Below are 22,529 nucleotides of genomic sequence, written 5' to 3' on the forward strand. Positions count from 1 at the left end.
CGCCGCTGCGCGCCGACCTGGCTGAGCGGCTACAGCCGCTCACTCAGGCAGCCTATGTGGGCGAGGCGCGGCGGAGGCTGGAGAGGGTCCGGCGCCGCCGGCTGCGGCTTCGAGAGAGGGCCCGGGAACGCGAGGCCGATCGGGAGGCAGAGGCCGCGCGGGCAGCGGAACGCGAGCAGGAGATTGACCGCTGGAGGGTCAAGTGCGTGCAGGAGGTGGAGGAGAAGAAGCGGGTAAGAGCAGCGGACGTGCGAGGGGGTAGGGTAGGGGTGGTGATAGGTGGAACCTGAAGTCGCCTGAGGCTTTAAACTGCCATTTCCCAGGTCTCTTTCCTTATCCGTAAAAAAGATACCTTGGGCCGGCCGGTAGCTCACTCGGGAGAGTATGGTGCTGATAACACCAAGGCCACGGGTTCGGATCTCATATAGGGATGGCCGGTTAGCTCACTTGGGAGAGCGTATTGCTGACAACACCAAGTCAAGGGTTAAGATCCCCTTACCGGTCATCTTTAAATAAATAAATAAATAAAATCTAGCCTTTCCACCTCATACCTCTGTATTAATTGCGTGTTAATAATGTGTAGTACACAAGACAAAAGCCCTAGGTGCACTGTAAAGTCCTGTAAACACCAAGTATAGGATTACACAGTGGCATTGCAGGGATGACAGGTCTCCTGTGTCCTGCTCCAACGTTCTGTCAATTTGCTGACATTCAAGACTAACAAGTGTTTGGGACCTTATGTATTGTACTGCCCTAGGTTATTTTAAGAGTACAAAATGTAGAGAACTTGGGACTGGACCTCGGGAACACATATCCTAATTGACTGATGAGGCAATAGTGGTTTTCCCAGGAGTCCTTTGCTTACAAGTTTTAAACTATATGAGGGTACTTCAAAAAGTTCTTGGAGGGGGGCCGGCTGGTTAACTCCTGAGTTAGAGCGCGGTGTTGATAACACCAAGGTCAAGAGTTCGGATCCCTGTACCTGCCAGCTGACAAAAAGAAAAACTTTAGGAAAAAGTTCGTGGAGAAATGAAATTAAAAGATAATACAGATCTTCTCATGAACTTTTCGAAGACCCTGCATATATCCCCAGATTCAGCAATGGTGCTTTTGAGCACTTGCTGTGAAAAAACTTTAGGAAAAAGTTCGTGGAGAAATGAAATTAAAAGATAATACAGATCTTCTCATGAGCTTTTCGAAGACCCTGCATATATCCCCAGATTCAGCAATGGTGCTTTTGAGCACTTGCTGTGTGTATACTAGGCACTATGCTGAGGTTGACTTCATAACAACCCTGAGAAGTAGGAGGTGCTGTCCCAATTTTACACATTAGGAAATTGAGGCATAGAGAGGTTAACTTGCCAATGATCACACCATCAGTTTGTGGCAGTTCACCCTGGATTTGAGCCCAGATTGTCTGATTCGAAATCCTGTTGATCTCAAGCTCTTAAGTAGGGCCAGGGTGAAACTGGAAATTAGTCAAGTAGTTGTTTAAGGCGTACACATTACCGTTGAGTGCTTCTGGGGTTCCTTTCCCCCCTCCCTCCACTCTCCATAATCAGCTAGTGTCTCTTCCCTCCTCCTTATGTCTGCTACTGCCATAGAGTCTGATATAACTTCGCTGTGAAGTGGCAAGCTTTGTTGTCACACCCTCAGGAAAATCATTGCTTTAAAGGAAAATGCCTGGAGAGGCAATGCTTTAATCAGAAGGAGTTTGAGTGAGTTCAGCAGACATTTAATGAGGGTCCATTATGTGCCAGGCCCAGTGCCGGATGCTGGGGATAGAGATGAATAGGACATAGCCCTTGTCCTTGAGGGGTCCATGGAAGATCATGTCAGTATAGCATGGTGTGTTAGGGTTTCAACTGTAGGTACTACAGGAACCCAGAGAAGGGATGTCTAATCCATTGGAGGAAGGCTTCCCGGATCATATAATGACATCTGAGCTGAATCTTGAAGGAAATGTCAAAGCCAGGGTGAAAGCAACAGGTGCTTTCCAGGCAGAGTAATCCAAGCAGAAAAGTGAAACAGCATGGTTTTGGCTTTAATGATGGAATTACAGGTACTTATTTGACAGATGGGAGTGAGAGCTTTAGGCAAGAGGATGCTTCCCACCACCACCCATGGTAAGGGTATTAGAGACAGAGTTTCATGAGGTGTGGCTTGTGTAACTGGAGTTATTTAGTTTACATGTGAACCAACACGAGAAGAGTGGATAGTGGTCTTCGGATGCTTGAAAGGCTGTCATGTGGGAGACATCCTTTGGACGTTAGAGCAGTGGAGCACAAACTGCGAGGGTTGCCACTCAGAGACCACTGTAGAGACCTGGCCCTTTCCTATCATTTCTTATCTTCCCTGGGAGTCTAAATCTTTAGGCCTAGGGGTGTGCGTTTTTAACAAGAGAGCCCCAACTTAACAAGGCACATTGGATACAAATGCTCCCCACACCACACTTTGAGAAACACTGAGGAAGAAACGATCAGTGCCCACGTGGAAGCTGCAGAGAGGAGAGGTTCTGCTTTAAGATGAGGGTTGTGCTGTCAATGGAGGGGGTAACCCCTTGGCTAGAACGGAGTTATGCAAGGCCCGAAATTGGAATGTAGAGTCTCTCTTAACACTTGGACTGTCTGATCCTCTGACATCTTGCCACCGGGCAGCTGTTCTCTGCTGTAAGGTTGTTTATAATACCAGGTCTCATGGGCTCTGTTTCTCCTCCAGGAGCAAGAACTCAAAGCTGCCGCTGATGGTGTATTATCTGAAGTGAGGAAAAAACAAGCAGACACCAAAAGAATGGTGGATATTCTTCGGGCTTTGGAGAAGTTGAGGAAACTGAGGAAAGAGGCTGCGGCAAGGAAAGGTAACTGGTTTTGCATTTTTACTTGCATTTCTTCCTCTGTTCCCTTCCCCTTCTTTACCCTAGTACCTCTTTATCCCAAATATTTTTGAAGGAAAAATACTTAATACTTCATTATTTTCACCCTGTAGAGTAACTGGGCTTGTCAGCAGTAGCTCAGAGCTTTTGAAGCAGGAAGCCTCAGAAGATGTTTAGCCCTGTAGTAGTGAGGTTGAAATGAGAGGCAGTTGTGGGAACTGACTACATTGTCTTCCCCTTGACTCATCATTCCTACGCCAGGCATTCCTGGCCATGCTTTTCTGAGTGGGCTTGCCATGGCTGGTCCACTGTGCCCATGTGCCAAGGTAAAAGCTTTCCTACCCTTACTTGGTGCTCTAGAAGGTGTTGAAAACTTGGCATCCTCCTTCAGATTCATTTCAAACCTGAATTATCGCTATTTGAAGAGGTATGAATGGTTGGACATGGCAAGGAGTGCCCTGCACACTACATGTATGTCCCCAGCTTCCCTGCATGTCATTTTTGGACTCAAAAGACTTCACTGGTCTCCTCTTGTCTCTGGAGGGAGCACCAGACATAGCTAGGCAGTCCAAGCCTGTACACAAGTTTGTTCCAGCCATGCTGGTTTTCTAGAAGTTACCCAGTTGTGCTTTCCATTTGCCTAACTGGATCTTTGCTCTTGCCAGTCTGTTGATCTGGAGGGCCCTCAGTGCCATCTTTTGCATTTTTTTTTTTTTTTTTTTTTTAAGATTTCACTATCCTTCAAAACCAAATACAGATGCAACATCCACTATCCTTCCCTGATCTAGGCCAAGGTGACCACCTGCTCTTTCTCTCTTGCACCTGGTTTGGACTGCATGCTGCCGTATTTAGTGCATTTCAGGCCCTTGACATTCACCAGAGATATTTGAGAGTACACAAATTAGCAGGTGTCACTAAAGCAAATGATTTCCCTTGTGTGGTTTAAAATATAAATGCATCCACTATCCTTCCCTGATCTAGGCCAAGGTGACCACCTGCTCTTTCTCTCTTGCACCTGGTTTGGACTGCATGCTGCCGTATTTAGTGCATTTCAGGCCCTTGACATTCACCAGAGATATTTGAGAGTACACAAATTAGCAGGTGTCACTAAAGCAAATGATTTCCCTTGTGTGGTTTAAAATATAAATGAAATCTGTGATTCTTTCAGACCCTTTATAAAGTTTTGTTGGGATGTGACCATTGTGTATCCAGCCAGGCTCACTCACTAGCTAAGTGATTGGCTTCTGCATACCAACCTTCAGAGTAGCTAATTCACATTCAGTCCTCAGAATTAGGTGACCCCATTTTGGTACTTTTAGAGCACTTGTAAGTCAGAGGAGAGGTAGCATCTGTGTCTACCCATCTCTCTTCCTTACTAGAAAGCAAAACCTGAGGTTTGCTATTTAATATTCCCCCACCCTGTGTCCTCTGTAAAGCTGTGCACTATGCCAGTTGTCAGGTTACAGCAGTAGCTACGCTAAAGCCAAAATCTTTCATTATTTTAGTTATACTAAGTTTCCATTTGTATTGTCAGGCTAGGGCTCAAACCTTTCAAACCATTGTACAGACTGGGTCACCAGTCCCCTCATGCCAGGCTGGGTCACCAGACCCCTCACACACAGGTCCACAAGTTAGATAATTGGGAAGGGTCCCGGGAGCCATTGGCAGATGACACGAGCTCAGTCCTCAGTAGGAGCAGCAGAAGCAGCAGTGGCTGTGGCCTCCCGGAGGGTCCCAGAGGCCCTGGCAGAAACAGCTGGCAGCAACAGAGTCCAGCAGCAGTAGCAGCCTCCCTATGGCCCCCCTAGGGACATCCCAGGAGGGGAGGCTGTGTGGATCAGAGCCACTCGTCCTTTATACTTAAGTCCATAACCCAGGACACCTGGGTGCACATGCGCAATTACATTAGACATAACCAAGGAACACCTGGGTGCATTTTCCTGTATTTTCCCTACAGTCCTCCATGAGATGAGTGTCAGTAAACTTCTGCCAAGTGAACTTACCAACATAATTTCAATATTAGTCTTCCTCACTTTGGTATAAAAGAAGGAGGAAATTTTTGGAGGAATTATGATCTATAAAAATAACCAGCCTCTGAAGTTAACTGACTTGAATGTAAAAATTTTTTAATTTGGTAACTAACAGCTGGTTGCATTATGTACTTAAAAAGAAAATAAGCAGTTTTATAACCTCTCTTCAAGATTTATGCACCTTCAGGTAGATGCTGAGAGATGAGGCTGGGTATATAAGCAGGGCTACGTCACAAATTGTCTTATACGCCAGGCTGGAATTTTCACCTATGCTTAAAGCTATGGGGAACCACTGAAAGATTTTAAGCAGTGAGAGAAATGCGTACAAAGATCACTGCCTGCAGAGCAGAGAAAGGCTTAGAGCATCTAGGAGAGAGGGAGAAGGGGAGAGACTGGTAAGGCTGTTGTAGTCTAGGCAGGAATAGTATGGGAGCATGAACTAAGAGTCAGACAGTAAGTTGGAGAAAAGTAAATGAATTTAATAGGTAATGGATAAAGTAGAGAGAGAGTATATGTTTGTACATATAAATAAATAACTCAGCAAATGGGAGCCAAAGAAAAAAAATGACTTCTAGGTTCTAGTCTGGTTTACTGAGTGAGTGATGATACCATTCTAATTAAGGAGGAACAGGTTTGAGTTGATGAGTTCAGTTAGGGCCCGACTGACTATGAGGTACCTGTGATACGTCCTGGACAAGAGTTCATCAGCATGAAGCCATGAGTCGGAATGACCTTAAGGAGGTTGAATAGTATGATATGAAAGCCAAAAAGACAAAATCTAGGGAATGTCAAAATCAAGGCAGATAAAGAAGAGACCACGAAGGAGACCAAGAGAGGTCAGAAAATTAGGAGGAAAAAGCAGACTCCTTTAGGAAAAGGTAGACCCCATACCTCCTTCTAGACAGTGGCAAATTCATGGAGAGATTGTGTAATCTTGGCCAGTTTACTTAAACTTCTCTGAGCCTTGGTTTCCTCATCTGAAGAAAGGGAATAATGATAGTACCTACCCAAGGGGTGTTGTGAGGATTAAATCGGTAAATATGTATAAAGTACTTAAATAGTCCTGGAACATAGTAAATGCTTTATAAGTGTTTCATATTATTACTCTTTTTATTATCAAGTACTATAAAGGCTAAGTGACATCCATGGGAATTAGCATCCAATAGGTCATTAGTGACTTATGCTAAGGGCATTTCAGTGGAGTGGTGGGGCTGGAAGCCTGACTAGAATAGGTTAGAGAGTGAATAGGAGATAAGAAAAGCAAACAGTGAATTCAACTTATTGAAAGATTGCCTGTGAAGAAAAGGAGAGAGCAAGATCAATATCTGGCCATGTGTGTGGTGGTGGTAGGGACAGCTGTTGTGTGTCTTAGGGTCATGGGAAAACTTGAGTTTGTTTAAAAGCTAAGGAAAGTGAGTAGAAGGGGAAGGGTCAAAGAGAGAAGCAGGAGGGATAGTTGATGGCCCAAGTTCCCACAGAAGGTAGGGAGACTCGGATCCCAGATGGAGGGATTAACTTAGGTGGAGAAGGACTCATCTTCCACAGGCATGAAAATGAAGGAGGTAAGGGTGGGCAGTCGGGCAGCAAGTTGAGGGATTTCTTGCCTGCTGGCCTGTTTTCTCTGGGAAATAAGTCACAGGCATGAAAATGAAGGAGGTAAGGGTGGGCAGTAGTACAGATGCGTGCAGTCGGGCAGCAAGTTGAGGGATTTCTTGCCTGCTGGCCTGTTTTCTCTGGGAAATAAGTTAGATGGTTTGCTGAGAGTCAGTAGAGAAGTGGGGCTTTAGGAGAGCAGTAAAGGTTTGAAATAACTGCTGTGAGGAATGGGTGAGAGCCAACCAGAGACCCGTGGAAGATGGTTGCAGGGATGTACTATGGGTCCAGCTAACGTGTCTATACAGATATACTGGCACCAGGTCACACAATCAAATGACTTTCCTTCAGGAATACTCTGCAGCTGATAGTGAGCACAGAACATGGGGCTGTTGGGGTTTTGCTTTATGGGGTGACCACAAGTTTTGGTGAGAAGGAATGGAGGAAGGATGGAGTCTGATACATCAGGTCTGGAAGTTTTGGTGAAGCTGACAAATGGGTCTCTGGAGAGAAAGAACTAAAAGTACTGGGAGGGTAGAAAGTTGTCAGAGAAGAGAATAATTGGGTTTAAGACTTCAGAGGGAGAAAGATTTTTTTCTGATGATGACAGTCCAAAGACTGGACCAGGCCCCAAGGTGTGTGTGGCTGAAGAGGAATAGAGGCAAAGGCTTTGGTGTCTAGGAGCTGCAGGACTAGGGCGTGAGTGGTAGAGGTGGAGGGAACCAGGATGATGCCAGTACATGGGGTCAAAAGGAAGACTCAGTGAGGAATGCCATTTCTAAGAGAATGTGTCAAGTTGACCAGGGAGTGATCAATGAGGAGTTGAGGGAGGTGTATGTGGGTGTCCCGGGCCTAGTAGCCTGAGATGGGAGCAGGCCACAGCTCCCCATGGGGTCTGGACGCACTTATGGGCTGATGGAGTGTCTATATTTTTGTCGTGCCAGCAGATTTTAGTAGTCGAAACAGAGACTGTATGGCTTAGAAAGTGTAAAATATTTACTATCTGGCCTTCTTCAGAAAAAGGTAAAGAAATGAAACAAACAAAAAGGAAACAAAACCATGAAATTATTGTAAAGCAACATACTAGAAGCTTAAATTTGTCAGTGCTAGGAATTTAAGTTTGTCAGTGTTAGGAATTTTGCGTGTACTTGGAAAATATTAGCCTGGCAGCTTACTACAAGGTGAATTTGAGTTGTGGAGTTTCCATAGTTGGGAATGAGTGAATGGAAACCTGTTCAGGCAAAGCAGTTATGATCTGGAGAAATGTTAGCCTTAGAGGTGAAGATAGGAGAGCACATTCCACAACCACTTAGCTGTAGTGCTTGAAGGAGAAAAGAATCATACCTACAGAATTACTAAACTTGAGGAACCATTATTTTATGCAATTTATCAGCCAAAATTGAAAATTTAATGCTGAAAGCTGGCATGAGTTGTTAAAATCCTGTTGAAGGGCCGGCCCGGTGGCGCACTGGATAGTGCGCCGCTTGGGAAGCGCGGCGGCGCTCCCGCCCGAGGGTTCGGATCACACGCACCCAAAAAAAGCTAGTAGGGAAACTTGCCAGAATTTGAACCCAGATCTGCCAAAACTCCAAAGTCAGACCATAATTGTGTCTCCCAGTGTGTAAATATCTATCAAATACTTTGTGCACATGTGTGAACATGCCAAACTTTGAATGATTTAAGTATAACCTGTATTTTAATACTTAGGACAGCATCATAAAATTAATTTCTAAATGAATATTGAAATTTATCCAGTTTCTATGTTTAGCAATTGGTGTTAATTTACCTCTCATAAGTGCTAGAAAGGTTCTACAATACCTCCTCCAGCCCTTTTATACTATTCAAGCTTTTTATTAGCCCTAATGTTGATTGCCTGTTGAAAATCACTCATTCATCAAAGAAAAATTTATTAATTACCTTCTCTGTGTCCAGTATTAGATAACTGATAAATATATAGCTTTTTTTTTTCTTTTTCCAACATGTTTGTGAATAGATATGTATAACTTTTTTAGGAAGCAGTTTAGTACCGCGTTTTGATAGTCTTGAATGTACCCATAAACATTTCTACTTTTGAGAATTTGTCTTACAGTAATAATTCATGGGGGGGAAGTAATATGCTATAGAGTATTCATTGTAGCATTATGTAATAACAGGACATTTGGAACAGCTTATGTATCCAGAAGTAGGGAGCTTATTAAGTATGTTGTGGTACATTGACTTGATGAAATAGGATACAGTCATTACTGTAGTAGAATGTGGAGCAGAATACTGGAGTAGAATGTGGAGAATCAACATGGAAATGTGGAAATTACATACATATTACGTTGAACTATATGAGGTTGCTAATATAGAGAGAAAGAGATTGGATGGCAACATGGGGAAATAAGAATGGTTGATTATGGTAGAGGGATTAGGATTTTTTTCTTCCTGGGTAATAAATACATTTTTCTTTAAAATCTTAAAGTACTAACAGGATGAATCACACCCACATCATTCTACAGTGAATCACCTAGCAGCTTCAGCAGCTTTTATATTACAAGGTCTTTATGGTAGAGAATGCTCAACTGCAATCCACTCAAGTATTCATTAAATTAAAATTTTTTTTCTCATGAAACTTTATGAAGAATTCCACATATGCACAAAAATAGAATACCCATCATCAATTATGATGATATTATTACACCAAAAAAGGTTAGCAGTAATTCTTTCATATCGCCTAATAACTAGCCTCTAATCAAACCTTTTCAATTATAGCTTTAGCCATTTTGGTTGTACTTTTAGCTGACTTCACAGTTAAATCAGGGTGACAACCATCCTGGTTTTCCTAGGACCGAGAAGTTTCCTGGGACATGGAGCTTTCAGTGCTAAAAGCAAGCACACTGAAACAGGTGGTCACCTTACTGTCAGCAGCAGACTGAGGTCAGTGTGGTTGGTTCAGTTTCTTCTTCCTCACCATCTAAATGTGCACTCTCAAAGTTCAAACTCAGAGGGAGAATTGTTTATTAGTTATGTCTGGGAGTTGATGCAGAGGGAATTTCATGAACAATGAAGAAGTTAAGACAAGTTCCTCCCTTTAGTGAGCTCACTGTCCAACTGAAGAATCAAAACCATTACAAATAAACAAAATCAAGTGGTGACTATGATTAACACTTAAGTTTTGTATATTCCATAATAGCTAGAGAGGCGTTCAAATGTTCTCATCACAAAGAAATGGTAAATGCATGAGGTAATGGACACACTACCCTGACCCTATCATTATACAATATATATAGGTTGCAAAACATCAAATTGTACCCCATAAATGTGTACAATTACAATGCATCAATTAATATAACTAAAATTTTTAAAAGAAGAAATAAAATCAAAGGTTAAGTGGTGTGATCCAGAGGGAGGAGTGAGAGAAAGTTGGGGTAGGGTCAGAGTAATTGTAGTCTCAAAAAGATCAAATTGAGCCTTGAAGATTGGATAGAATTTCCAGATTCTAAGCAAATTCATACTATAGGTAGGACTGTGAGTCTGCTCATTAGAACATAGATTTGGGGTAAGGAAAAGTTGTATCTAAAATGCCATTTTGTTCTTTTTGTGCAGGGGTTTGTCCTCCAGCATCAGCAGATGAGACTTTTGAGCATCATCTCCAGCGGCTGAGGAAACTCATTAAAAAACGCTCTGAACTCTATGAAGCTGAAGAGAGAGCCCTCAGAGTTATGTTGGAAGGAGAACAAGAAGAAGAGAGGAAAAGAGAACTGGAAAAAAAACAGAGAAAAGAGAAAGAGAAAATATTATTTCAGAAACGTGAAATTGAGTCCAAGTTATTTGGGGATCCAGGTAAGTTCCTCTGTAAGCAGTAGAAAGAAGGAAAATACTAGATCAACAGCTTTTCTTATCATGAGTGATCTCAACTTAAGCTAAGAAGTGGTAGGCAACAAATAACATCTTCCAGGTTTGAAATTCTAAACTGTATCATGAAACTCATGGATTCAAATTTGATCATATTGTCATAGGCTCAGCTATCTTGCCTTGAGAACTATATTGGATATCAAGCATGATGATGTGGTATTGTGCCTTTTCTCTTTCAGACGAGTTTCCACTTGCTCACCTGTTGCAGCCTTTCCGGCAATATTACCTCCAAGCTGAGCTCTCCCTGCCAGCTCTCATCCAGATAAGGTCAGTGAGGCAGGCTGTCCCTGTAGTGTTTCACTTAGGTAGCAAGAAGGACTTGATGAAGTGCTTACATTGTTGAGGTCTATTACTGTATCTTTTTTGTTTGTTTGTTTGTTTGTTTTGTCCTTTTTGAGACCGGCCGCACCGCGCTCAGCCAGTGAGCGCTGTGAGCGCACCGGTCATCCCTATATAGGATCCCAACCCGCGGCGGGAGCGCTGCTGCGCTCCCAGCGCCGCACTCTCCCGAGTGCGCCACGGGCTTGGCCCAATTACTGTATCTTTTTAAAAGTTCTTTATGGGTTTATAATGTTTCCAAGTTTCAAGGATGCCACATATGTCTTGTTTAGTCTTCACTAATCTTTAAAAACTAAATGTCCCTATTTTAACAGGTGAAGAATCTGAAACTCAGATTGTCACTTGCCCTTTTGTATTATCCCATGTTATAACTGTCATGTTGATTTATAGCATTGGCTTCCTTTTCCTGATTCTCTTCTGATGCTAAATAGACCCAGGAAAAGAAACTCACCTGTGTGCTACTTACCTGTGGGGACTGTTTAAGACCCATGCTGACTATCAAGCTCTTATAGTTCAAAGCCCAGAGAGCTGGGAACAAGGAGTCTCATCTCAATCTGCAGTTACTAGTGAGCTGGATAAAGTTTTCAGCTCTCTAGGTATCATTTTCCTCACCTATAAAATGAAAATGATGGACTAGAATGTGGTCCTCAAACTTTAGCAGCAGCACTCTTCCCAAATGCAGTCTTTTGAGAAATCCGTATATAAAGCAAATTGGGTGAATGAGTTCCCTAGGCAGTTTAAATTTGTTGTTACCTGGAAGCACTTGTTTCTAGACTCCCCCAAAACATCAACTTGGAGTCTTTAAAGTAGTTTGAAAGTCACTGAACCAAGTGGTCTCTGAGGTCCCTTCTAAAGCTCCAACAATTTGTGATTCTTGTGAAAGAATACTCTTTAGCATACCAAGTTTATGTTCTGGGAAAAGTTTGTTTCAGGCTAATGTACAAGTTTTAGCTTTTAAATATAATTACAGTTGATTCTCACTATTCGTGATAGCTGTATTCTGTAAAGTTACGGCAAACACTGAATGGCAGAATAGTGAACCATTTCTCCTAAAGTAAACACAGGGCTAGGTAGATTTCTGCGAGCCTCTGGTCACAACATTTTCATCAAATGATTAATACCTTGTTTTACATATTTCTGTTTAAAGACATCGTATTTAACATACATTGTTGATTCATTAACATTGAACTCATGGCTAACAGCACTGTATCTCATACCTGCATGAAACTTCTAACAGGCATATTTTCTCCACAAGGCACAGCTCAGCCTTTTCGTGCTTAGGAGCACTAGCTAGCACTTCAACACTACACTTGGGGGCCATTTTAAACAGCAAAATCATCAATAAAAAGCACAAAAATGTTTCACTAAATAGACCGTGGAAAGGATGCTTGTTTACACTATGAGAGCTGAGAACAGGAATGCAGAATAAGTGTTACAGGGGCCGGCCTGGTGGCGCACTGGATAGTGCGCCGCTTGGGAAGCGCGGCGGCGCTCCCGCCCGAGGGGTCGGGTCCCACATACAGACCGGCTCCCGCTCACTGGCTGAGCGAGGCGCGGGAGCAGCGCCGGGGCTTGCGATCCGTTGCCGGACACGGAAAAAAGACAAAAAAAAAAAAAGAATAAGTGTTACAGGGGCCGGCCTGGTGGCGCACTGGATAGTGCGCCGCTTGGGAAGCGCGGCGGCGCTCCCGCCCGAGGGGTCGGGTCCCACATACAGACCGGCTCCCGCTCACTGGCTGAGCGAGGCGCGGGAGCAGCGCCGGGGCTTGCGATCCGTTGCCGGACACGGAAAAAAGACAAAAAAAAAAAAAGAATAAGTGTTACATTATTCAGTCTCAGCTGGGAACATGCATTTTGGTAACTCAGATTTTCACCACTGTGTACAAGCATTCATGAAAGCACTACAAGTAATGATTTTGGGGTTACAAATAAATTTTAGTGAGTAAGCAAATTTGCAAATACAGAATCTGCAAATAATGAGGATCAACTATGCATTCATTATTTGGTTTTCCATAAGGCTATAAGTTCTTCAGAGATTTTTCCCACTTTAATTTAAGAAATATAGCCTTTTGTGCAATTCCTAAAATTCAAGTTCTATAGGGGTTAGTACATCAGTCATTTGAAAGCTGAGTCCTAGAAATAGAATAATTAGTTGCGGGGCCGGCCCGGTGGCGCACTGCTACAGTGCGCCGCTTGGGAGCGTGGTGGTGCTCCCGCCGAGGGTTCGGATCCCACATACAGACCGGTTCCCGCTCACTGGCTGAGCGAGGGGCGGGCGCAGTACTGAGGGTTGCGATCCCGTTGCCGGTCCCGGTCCGGTACGGGCGCGACACTGAGGGTTGCGGTCCGTTGCCGGCCCCAAAAAAATAAAAAAGACAAAAAAAAAGAATAATTAGTTGCTGAACATATTGCTTGGAATAAAACAGAAATAAACAGTTGTTCTACATGTTCTTATTAAGGCATGATTGGGATCAGTACCTGGTGCCATCTGATCATCCCAAAGGCAGCTCCGTTCCCCAAGGATGGGTCCTTCCCCCGCTCCCAAGCAGCGACATCTGGGCTACCGCCATTAAGCTGCATTAGTAAAGATGCTCCAGGATCTATTTCAAGCTCTCAATGTTAGTGATGCTGCCATCTCGTGCTGAGGACTAAATTGCAACTTCTAAACTTCGTGTGGCATTGCCCTACCCTGAAGTTACACTTTCCTTCTGTGCTCTGTCCTGGCGAGAGGGGCTTCTTGAATCAGGAGATTAATATTGTTCTTCAGGAAAGGACCTAGGTGAACTGAGGTTATTATTACAGGCAGTGGCCTTGGTTCACCAAATTTGCCTCTGTTTTGAGGGGCTTGGTCCAGAGTGATTTGTTAATTTACTCTAACTTCCTCCTTTGGTGATGGGTAAGTACACTCAATACACTCAAATACTCAGTGCAGGTGTACACTGGGTAGATTTAGCAGCCCTCCGACCAATACTGAGTGTGAAGGCAAGCTTTATGCAAAACCTCCTTACTCTTCCTACCCAAAGAACCCTCTAATTTCCATGAGGAAAGGTCAAAAATGCTTTATCTTTGGTTTTGTTAATCCCAGTTTTGGTGTAGTTTGGGAGACTGCTAGTTAGGAAGATGGCAGTGGCTACATGCTGGGCTGCCAGAAAAAATAGTGGCCTAGTCTTGGTGGTCATGTGGAGAACTTAGAAAACCTGAAGAGTACCTGTACCCAAATTGGATCATGTTTTAATGGACTAAGACTGTATTCTCCCATGTTAGAAGGATTCTAATGAGGGCACACAGGGGTCTAGTTGTTCAGAATCTCCAAGCATAGATATTATTTCCCTGCGGGAGTGGGACCTTAACCATACTCCATCACATTGTAGGAGCTGGTATAGCTGTGGAATTTTCTTAGGAACTCAAGCTTCCAAAAACATCCATGGAGTCAAAGCTGGGGGAAAAGCAAGTAAAAATAATGAAATTTATTTTCTATATTCATTAATAAATGCTGTTGTGCTTGCGGATGATTGATCACATGACATGTCAGGATTTTTTGTTTTGGTTTGGTTTTTACCAATTATTTTGTTATTTATATTTCAAGAAGACTAAATAAATTTTATTTTTATTTTTTAGTTTGAGCCTTTGACCCTAATTTGTTGCCTCCTAAATCACTTAATGCATACTTTCACATTTATGAAACACATTTTCACCGCAAAATTCAAATTTATTAAACAGGCTTTTGCTATGGGAAAGTGAATCTCGACAACCTTGCCACTATGACATCTGTATTGATGAGAAGAAAGGGTGTGTAATGCAGGGACACAGGAAAACTCAGGCAGCAGAACCAAAGGAGAAGGTGGCATTTAGTCATAAGTGAAGAAAAGACCTTTCCCTCTTTCCTCTCATTTGGCCTCTGCAAGGTTTTAATAAAGTGAGCATTATTTTTGATGTTTGGTTCTTGTTTTGTGTTTCTTGGTTTATTGCCTATGTGTACTGATGGTGGCAGCAGCCAATGGTCCTTTACAGATTTAGGAAGACCGATAGTACAGTCTTTAGTGAATTGTACTTCTGAGAATGAGTCTTATCACTGTAATTTTATCCCACATTCTTTTTTTTTTTTAAACTGGAAAACTTCAAATACATTCAAGTACAGGGCTGGATGGTTAGCTCAGTTGGTTAGAGCATTGGTGCTGATAACACCAAGGTCCAAGGTTTAATCCCTGCAGTGGTCGGGGATTAAAAAAAAAAAAGATTCAAATATATTCAAAAGTAAAAAGAGTAATAATGATTCTTACCGTTTACCCATCACCTGGTTTCAAATAATCATGGTCAATCTTATTTCATCTGTAACCCCACCACTCACACTGGATTATTTTGAAGCAAATCTCAGACATTAAATCATCCATAAATATTTTAGTATGTAGCTTTAAATCAGTTTTTAAACATTTAACCACAGGGCCATTACCTCATCTAAAGAAATGAATAACTTCTTAATATCACAAATCAGTATTCAAATTTTCTTATCTCAAAAATGTTTAACATTTTGTTCAAATTGGGATCTGATACAATTCATACATGATTGGTTGATATGTGTCATAAATTTCTGATAATCCATAGGTCTTTCTTTCTTGTTTCCTCCTGTGCACTCTTGCTCTCTGTCAGTCTTTTTTCTGTCTTTCCCTTGCAATTTATTTCTTGAGGAAATAGGGTCATTTTTCCTGAGGAGTTCCCAGTTTCAGTCTCACCAATTGCATCTTTGTGATACCATGTCCCTCTGTTCCTTATAATTTAGTGGTTAAACAGAGCTGCACTGTCCAATATGGTAGCCACATACAGCTATTGGGTATTTGAAATGTGACTAATTTAAATTGAGATGTACAATTACATATGTGGCTCATGTTATATTTCTATTGGATAGTGCTGATCTGAGGCTTGATCACATTTAGACTGGAATTTTCTGGCAAGAATACTTTATAGATGTGGTACTTCCATTCAGGAGGCATTACTGTCTGTCTCTTTTTGTGATATTAGCAGCCATTGATAATTGAGATTCATTAATTAATTAGAGGTTGAATAATAGTTTAATTCTGTCATTCTTCAATTATTAGCTGGAGTACTTCTAAAAAGAGAAACTTCCCCTCATAACTTTGGTTATCCTAGGGAACAATTTGCATAGGAAAAGCAAGAGAGAGAGATACTTAATTATCTTTATTTACTAGTTTTCAAAATAATGAGCTGGTTCTCTACCATCCTCCAAAGGTGGCCAATGAGTTTTGTTGTTAAGTATTTATTACGAACTTGGACCCATACATTTTTATTTCAGCCCATTGTTATTATATTTATTGACTGTCTCATCTCTGGCCAGGGGGAGCCTCTTCAACTCAGCTCCTGAGTTCCCACATAATCTCAGCATTCTCTTCCAAGTTTATCTTGTGCATTTCCTGCCCCAGACCTGGAATCAGTCATTTCTCCAATGAGCCCTGGTTTCTTTTCAGTGGAGAAGGTATTTATAGACCATAAACTGTATGATACTGCTCATCACTGGTCGTTTCTTGTTCTTTTCAGTCAACAGAAATAGGAACTACAATTCTACTGAGTCTTTATCCCTTTTCTAAGTCCTGTCCTTTTTATACTTTTATCTGAATTCTCCATATATTGAACATGAATGAATGAAAATAGAGAAATAAAGTTATTGAAAGACTAATGAGAAAGTTAGCCAATTAATTGTTGATTCATCATATACAGTACGTAAGAATACTCTTTTATCCCCTAAGAGAGGAGACCATGGACTTGTGAAAAACGCTAATGAAAGCATTTATTTTTAAGAAATAAATACAGGGAAGATGAAAAAGCTCTGAGAGAAAGATTAGTTATATGTTAAATACTAAGGGTATTCAGCCCAAGTGGCTGAGTTTATGACGTCAAAGAATTTGCCGCTACAAGCTAATCAATTTAATTACTCTAAAACCATCCATGCTCCCAGGTCCACATGACTTTTGTAACAAGAAGCTTAGCTGGGATTATACCATCTGTTGTAGCAATTCACTTCTACACGTTTTGTCAACAGGGAGGCTCTCCTGGGAATTACAAGTAAGTACAAACTATATCTTGTTCCGTCTAAATAAGAATAATATGCAATATTAAAAGGAATATGAATGGTATGAAGTATTGGTAGTGATTTATTTTACGGAATAGAGAGTAAATGAGACATTTCCAACTAAATCCCTTTTTTTTTTTTTAATGCTTAAAGGTGTTTTTAAAATCTTTGTATGCATCCACACAGCAGTTCCTGACTTGCTACATTTGGCCACCCGTTAAGAATTTGTTTCCAATGCAGAATCCATTTGCCTTTTGAAATAAACTTGGTTTCTCATAGTCTCTAAAGTAAAGATCGAGGTCTTTGAGGCAAGTGGTGGTAGTGTATAACTATGCAGAACAGTAGGTGCTCTTTTCAACTTTATTAATTCATGCTTATCAGAATCTGGATATCAGAATTTGAACTGTGTTCTTTGGGAAATGATTTTTTTATTTACCATTTTCCAGATATTGTGTTAGGCACTGGAGACATAATAAGGAGCAAACATACAGGACCCCTGCCCTCCTGGAGTTTGAGTCTGGAGTAGACAGGCTTAATGATTACACAGATAATTAGAGTCATTAGTTATAAGTGGGAGGAGGAAAAGTACTTACTAACCGATTTATATTTTTTTCATTGTCCAAATATTTATTAAGAGCTTATTGAGACTAAGCAAAATACCAAATACTCCTGAACCTCATAGAGAATATAGGTTATGAGGAAGATAGATATTAATACAACAGTCATTTTAAAATGTGCTAAGTGCTTTGAAGGAAAGACATGGTTTTATGAGATGAGTTAGGACTTTTTTTCAAACAGGACCTGTAATACATTTAGGTGAAATAATAGAAAATATATGTCATATAGAAGGGTAAGAATTATCATTTTGCAGTGTACATATGTGTGTGCTAAGTTACAAGGTCACTTTTTAAAACATTCTTGAAAGCCACAGTAATGGGTGGACCTAACCAAGTTTGGGGATCAGGGAGAGCTTTTTTGAGGAAGTGATGTTTCAGCCTTGCTCTGAAAAATGAACAGCTTTTAACTAGTTATGGGGAAGAGACAGGGAAGAAGAACATAGCAAGTATCTGGAATAGTATATGCAAAGGTCCTGTGGTGGGCTAAAAGACCATGGCAGTTGAAGACCAGCATGGCTGGAGTAAGGCAGATGAAGAGGGATCAGGGGGCAGACATTGCAAGGCTTCATAAGGAGTTTAATTTTAATTCTGAAAGCAGCTGGAAACCATTGAAGGAGTTATTGAAGCAGGAGAGTGACTTAGTTTTGTGTTTTGAAATGTTCACTCTTGCCTCAGTGTGTGGAATAGAATTATAATAATAGAGCACGAGAGGATACACAGAGACCAGTTGTCCAAGGGAGACATAATGAGGGCTTGAATTTCCATGATGGCAGTGGAGGTAGTGTGAAATGGCTATAGCCTCCAGAGATTTAAGAGATAAAACTTGGCAGGGGATTTGAGATCAGTGGCGGTAAAGTGTCAGGGATGAGTCCCTGTGCACCTGATCAATGTTGCCAATCCTTGAGACAAGGAAACTTTGGGAGGAGGAGCAGTTTTGGGGAAGGGAAAATCAGGAGTTTACTTTGCACATACTGAGTTTGAGGCACTCTTCAGACGTCTTGGGGGAGATGCTTTATAGGCAGTTGTGTTTATTTGATCTCAGAAGAGAACTAGAGAATTTACTTTGTGACTCATTGGTAGGTAATTGAAGCTATGGGCAAGGATGAAGCCATTTAGAAAGTATAATGAAAAGCTTTAAAAACAATATCAATGTCTTCACCTGGGTCCCACCTAGACCAATCGCCACAACCTCCACCCACCCCACTCTCCATTCCCACGCTCAGATGCAGCCAAATGGGCACAGACTCGTGGACTGGTGTTTGAGAGGTCCTGGGTTGTACAGTTTGCTGACGCATGCACAGCCTGGCTTTCCTAATGTCTTCACTTCCCCACCCTCACCCCACTCCCTCAGGCCTCTCTGGGTCTCTCCCCATCTACTGAATGTAATCAGCACTCAGCCTAAAGTTCAAAGTCCTCCCCAGCTCTACTCCAATATACCCTTTTAATCTTACTGCAGTCTGCTTCCCAGCACAAACCGTCTAAGTGAGTCAAGCAGCGTGTGTCACCCCCTCATTCTGCCCTGCAGGTTCCTGCTTCTTTTTTTTTAAAGATGACCAGTAAGGGGATCTTAACCCTTGACTTGGTGTTGTCAGCACCATGCTCAGCCAGTGAGCCAACCGGCCATCCCTATATAGGATCCGAACCCATGGCCTTGGTGTTATCAGCACCGCACTCTCCGGAGTGAGCCGCGGGCCGGCCCCAGGTTCCTGCTTCTGCTGCCTTGCTCAAGCTGCTCCTTCCCTGGAGTCTTGCTCTCCATCCAACCCTTTCCCTGCTCACAGGCTGTTCTCCCACCCTTCAGGGTCTAGGTCAAGTCCTGTTTCCTAAAGCTTCTCCAACCCCCATAAGGACCAGAACCCTCCCCTTCCTCTGGAGAATATTATTACTTAATGATCTCTACCTCTCATTTTGTACTTAGCGAGGTGACCATCAGTTAGAATATGTTGGAACTAGATCATATCTTACACTGTAGCCCTTGCCATTCTAGAAATGTTCCCGGAATCCTCAAACTTTTAAATTATCCCAGAAGTAAGTGTAGGGCTAAGTAGATAATACATATTAGGATGCAGCTGCTGGGTCTTATACCCGCTAAGCACACTTGTATCTCAATAGAACTGTGGCCCTTACCCATAGCTCAAAATTCAAATTATAGTTGAAAATATGAACGGTACATCTGAGAACACTAAAACTTGCTGAACTTCCCTGTATCTTTTATGACACCCTTATACCACATAGGTTTCCTATAAGAACTGGCTGATGGGGCAGATAATTTATTGCTTACACTGGAACCTGCCTGATCCTGTCTCATGGAGGCAGCATAAAGAATCCATCTCTTGATGTGCAGGGAGCTTGCTCCAGGCATGGGGTGGAGAAGCCTTTTGAGTCATACACAGTAAGACAATGACAAGAATGGACAGATGGGGGTGGAGATGAGGGAATCAAGGGATTTGCCCACCCACCCTTATTTGACCTCTTCGCACTCAGATTACCCACCCTACCTCTCTACATGATGCTCTCATATGAGGAAGGGGATGACCGCAGTGACCCCTAGTAGCAGGGCTTTGCATCATCCTGGCAGGGATGACAGATTGTGTTGAGCCAGAGGCACTCCCTGGTGCAAGCTCCCAGGTAAGGCCTGGTTGTTTGCAAAATGCCAGACTGCAGTCAGGAGTCCAGATTTGAGTATATATTATAGACAGTCATGAGCTTAAATTCTGTGTGAATGAGTTTTTTTTTTTTTTTTCTCAAGGCAACAGACTCAATGTTTAATGTGGTTTAAAATACATCAAAAATCAAATCCCTGGGTGTTGTATTACTAAACAAAGAACAGATGCTACATTTGATCTTAGCCAAAAGGCCAAGAAGTGATCTGTGAATGAATTTTTACTTCTCAGATTTCAGTTTTAGTAGATACTGTTGACTAATACTAATTGACTTTCTTACCAACAGTTCATGACAGTTTTAGATGTTCCACATCCTCATCAACACTTGAATTGTCAGGCTTTTCTATTTTAACCCTTATGGTTATTTGTGTGTGGTGGTATCTAATTGATTAATGAAGTTAAACAACTTATCATATACTTATTGGCTACTTGGATATCATCTTTTGTGAAGTGCCTATTAAAATCTCCAGCCAATTTTTTTTCTTGCCTATTTCTTATTGTTTGTAGAAGTTCTTTGTATCCAAGGGTACTTCAAAAAGATAGTAGAAATATAGAATTAGAAGAAATTGTGAATCTTTCCATGAACTTTTGAAGTTCCCTCAGATATTGGAAAAGAGTCCTTTTGTCAGATAAATGTGTTGCAAATATCTTTTCCCACTCTGGTTTGTTTTTTCACTTTCTTAATGATATCTTCCAATGAATGGAAGTTCTTAACTTTATTGTAATCCAATTTGTCAGTATTTTCCTTCATGATTCGTCCTTTTTGTAACTTGTTTAAGAAGTGTTTGCCTATTCCAAGACCATGAATACTCGTATAGGCTCTTATTTTATCTATATATCCATTTATTTATTTAAGTTATATTACTTTACCTTCCACATTTAGATCCGTAGTCTACCTGGAATTGATTTTTGTGTTTGGTTTGAGATAGACGTCAAGATTTTTTTTTCCAGGTGAATATCCAATTGATCCAGAAGCATTTATTGAAAAGACCCTCTCTTTCCTACTGCTCTGCAGGGCCAATTTTGTCATAAATCAAGGATCCATATATATGTGGAGATGTGCTTCTGGACTTTCTTTTCTGTTCAGTTGCTCTCTTTGTAAGTCCTCATGTCACTGTCTTAATTCCTGTAATTTTAAAGTAAGTCTTGATACCTGATAGTATAAATCTTCCACAGTGTGCTTCTTCAAGATTATCTTGGTCCTTTGCATTTCATATAGTTTTAGAATTGGCTTGCCAATTGTTCCCAGAAAATATGGAATTTTGATACATGGGATCTATAAATCAGTTTGGAGAACTGATATCTGTACAATATTGAGTTTTATAATCCTTGAACATGGTATGGTCCTCCATTTTTTTTTTTTTTTTAAAAAGATGACCGGTAAGGGGATCTTAACCCTTCACTTGGTGTTGTCAGCACCACGCTCAGCCAGTGAGCTAACCGGCCATCCCTATATGGGATCCGAACCCGTGACCTTGGTGTTATCAGCACCACACTCTCCCGAGTGAGCCACGGGCTAGCCCCTGGTCCTCCATTTAATCTAATGTTTTATAGTTTTCTGTGTAGAGGTCTTATACATCTTGTGTTAGATTTAGTCATAGGTGGTTGATACAAATATAAATTATATCTTTTTAAAATTTCAATCCTAATGAAATTTTTAAAGTGTACCATTTACATGGTTTTGTTTGTAATAGAGATATGACTGATTTTTGTATATTGACCTTGCATCCAATGACCTTGCTAATTAACTTACTAATTCTAAGAGTTTTATTTGTACATTCTTATAGGTTTTCTTCATATACAGATAATGGTGGCTTTATTTCTTTCTTTCCAATTCTTATACTTTTATTATTTTCCCTCTCTTTTTGTGCAGGCTAGTACCTCCAGTGCAACTTGAATAAAAGAGATGATAGGGACATCCTTGTCTCATTTCCAATCTTGGGAATACCTTTCAGTATTTCACCATTAAGTGGGATGTTTGATGTAGATGTTTTAGAGATATTCTTTAACAGGCTAAGGAAATTCCCTTCTATTCCTAAGTACTAATAGGGTTTGTTTATTGTTTCTTAAAATAATGAATGGGTATTGATTTTATCAAGTGTTTTTTTCTGTATCTATGGAAATATATAATTATATAATTTTTCTTCTTTATTCTATTGCTATTTATCTTTCATTGATTGATTTCTGGAAAGTTAAGCCAATCTGTCATTCCTGGAATAAACTCAATTTGGCAGTGTTGTATTATTCTATCCATAATTATTTTTGTTAAGATTTTTGCATCTATGTTCATGAGATTGGCTTCTAATTTTCTTGTCAAGTTTGGTATCAACCTTATGCTGAAATCAAAACAATTAGGAAGTATTCCTTATTTTGGAAGAGTTTGTATAATTTGATGTTATTTCTTCCTTAAACGTTTGAGTGACAACTCTTTTGATG

General features: G+C 41.2%; 1 protein-coding gene across 1 annotated transcript in view; it reads left to right on the top strand.

Annotated features, from left to right (window-relative positions):
• The window catches only part of PDCD7 (programmed cell death 7), a 15,130-nt gene extending 466 nt beyond the window's left edge, over positions 1-14,664 (top strand). Inside the window, exons 2-6 of the mRNA XM_008585294.1 lie at positions 3-233; positions 2,719-2,857; positions 10,084-10,320; positions 10,572-10,659; positions 13,191-14,664. Coding sequence (XP_008583516.1) covers positions 3-233; positions 2,719-2,857; positions 10,084-10,320; positions 10,572-10,659; positions 13,191-13,314 — 819 coding nt within the window. The 3' untranslated portion in view covers positions 13,315-14,664. The remainder of the gene's footprint in view (positions 1-2; positions 234-2,718; positions 2,858-10,083; positions 10,321-10,571; positions 10,660-13,190) is intronic.
• Positions 14,665-22,529: the final 7,865 nt, after the last annotated feature.

The sequence above is a fragment of the Galeopterus variegatus genome, unplaced genomic scaffold (genome assembly GCF_000696425.1).
Source record: "Galeopterus variegatus unplaced genomic scaffold, G_variegatus-3.0.2 Scaffold3512, whole genome shotgun sequence".
Classification (NCBI taxonomy): domain Eukaryota; kingdom Metazoa; phylum Chordata; class Mammalia; order Dermoptera; family Cynocephalidae; genus Galeopterus; species Galeopterus variegatus.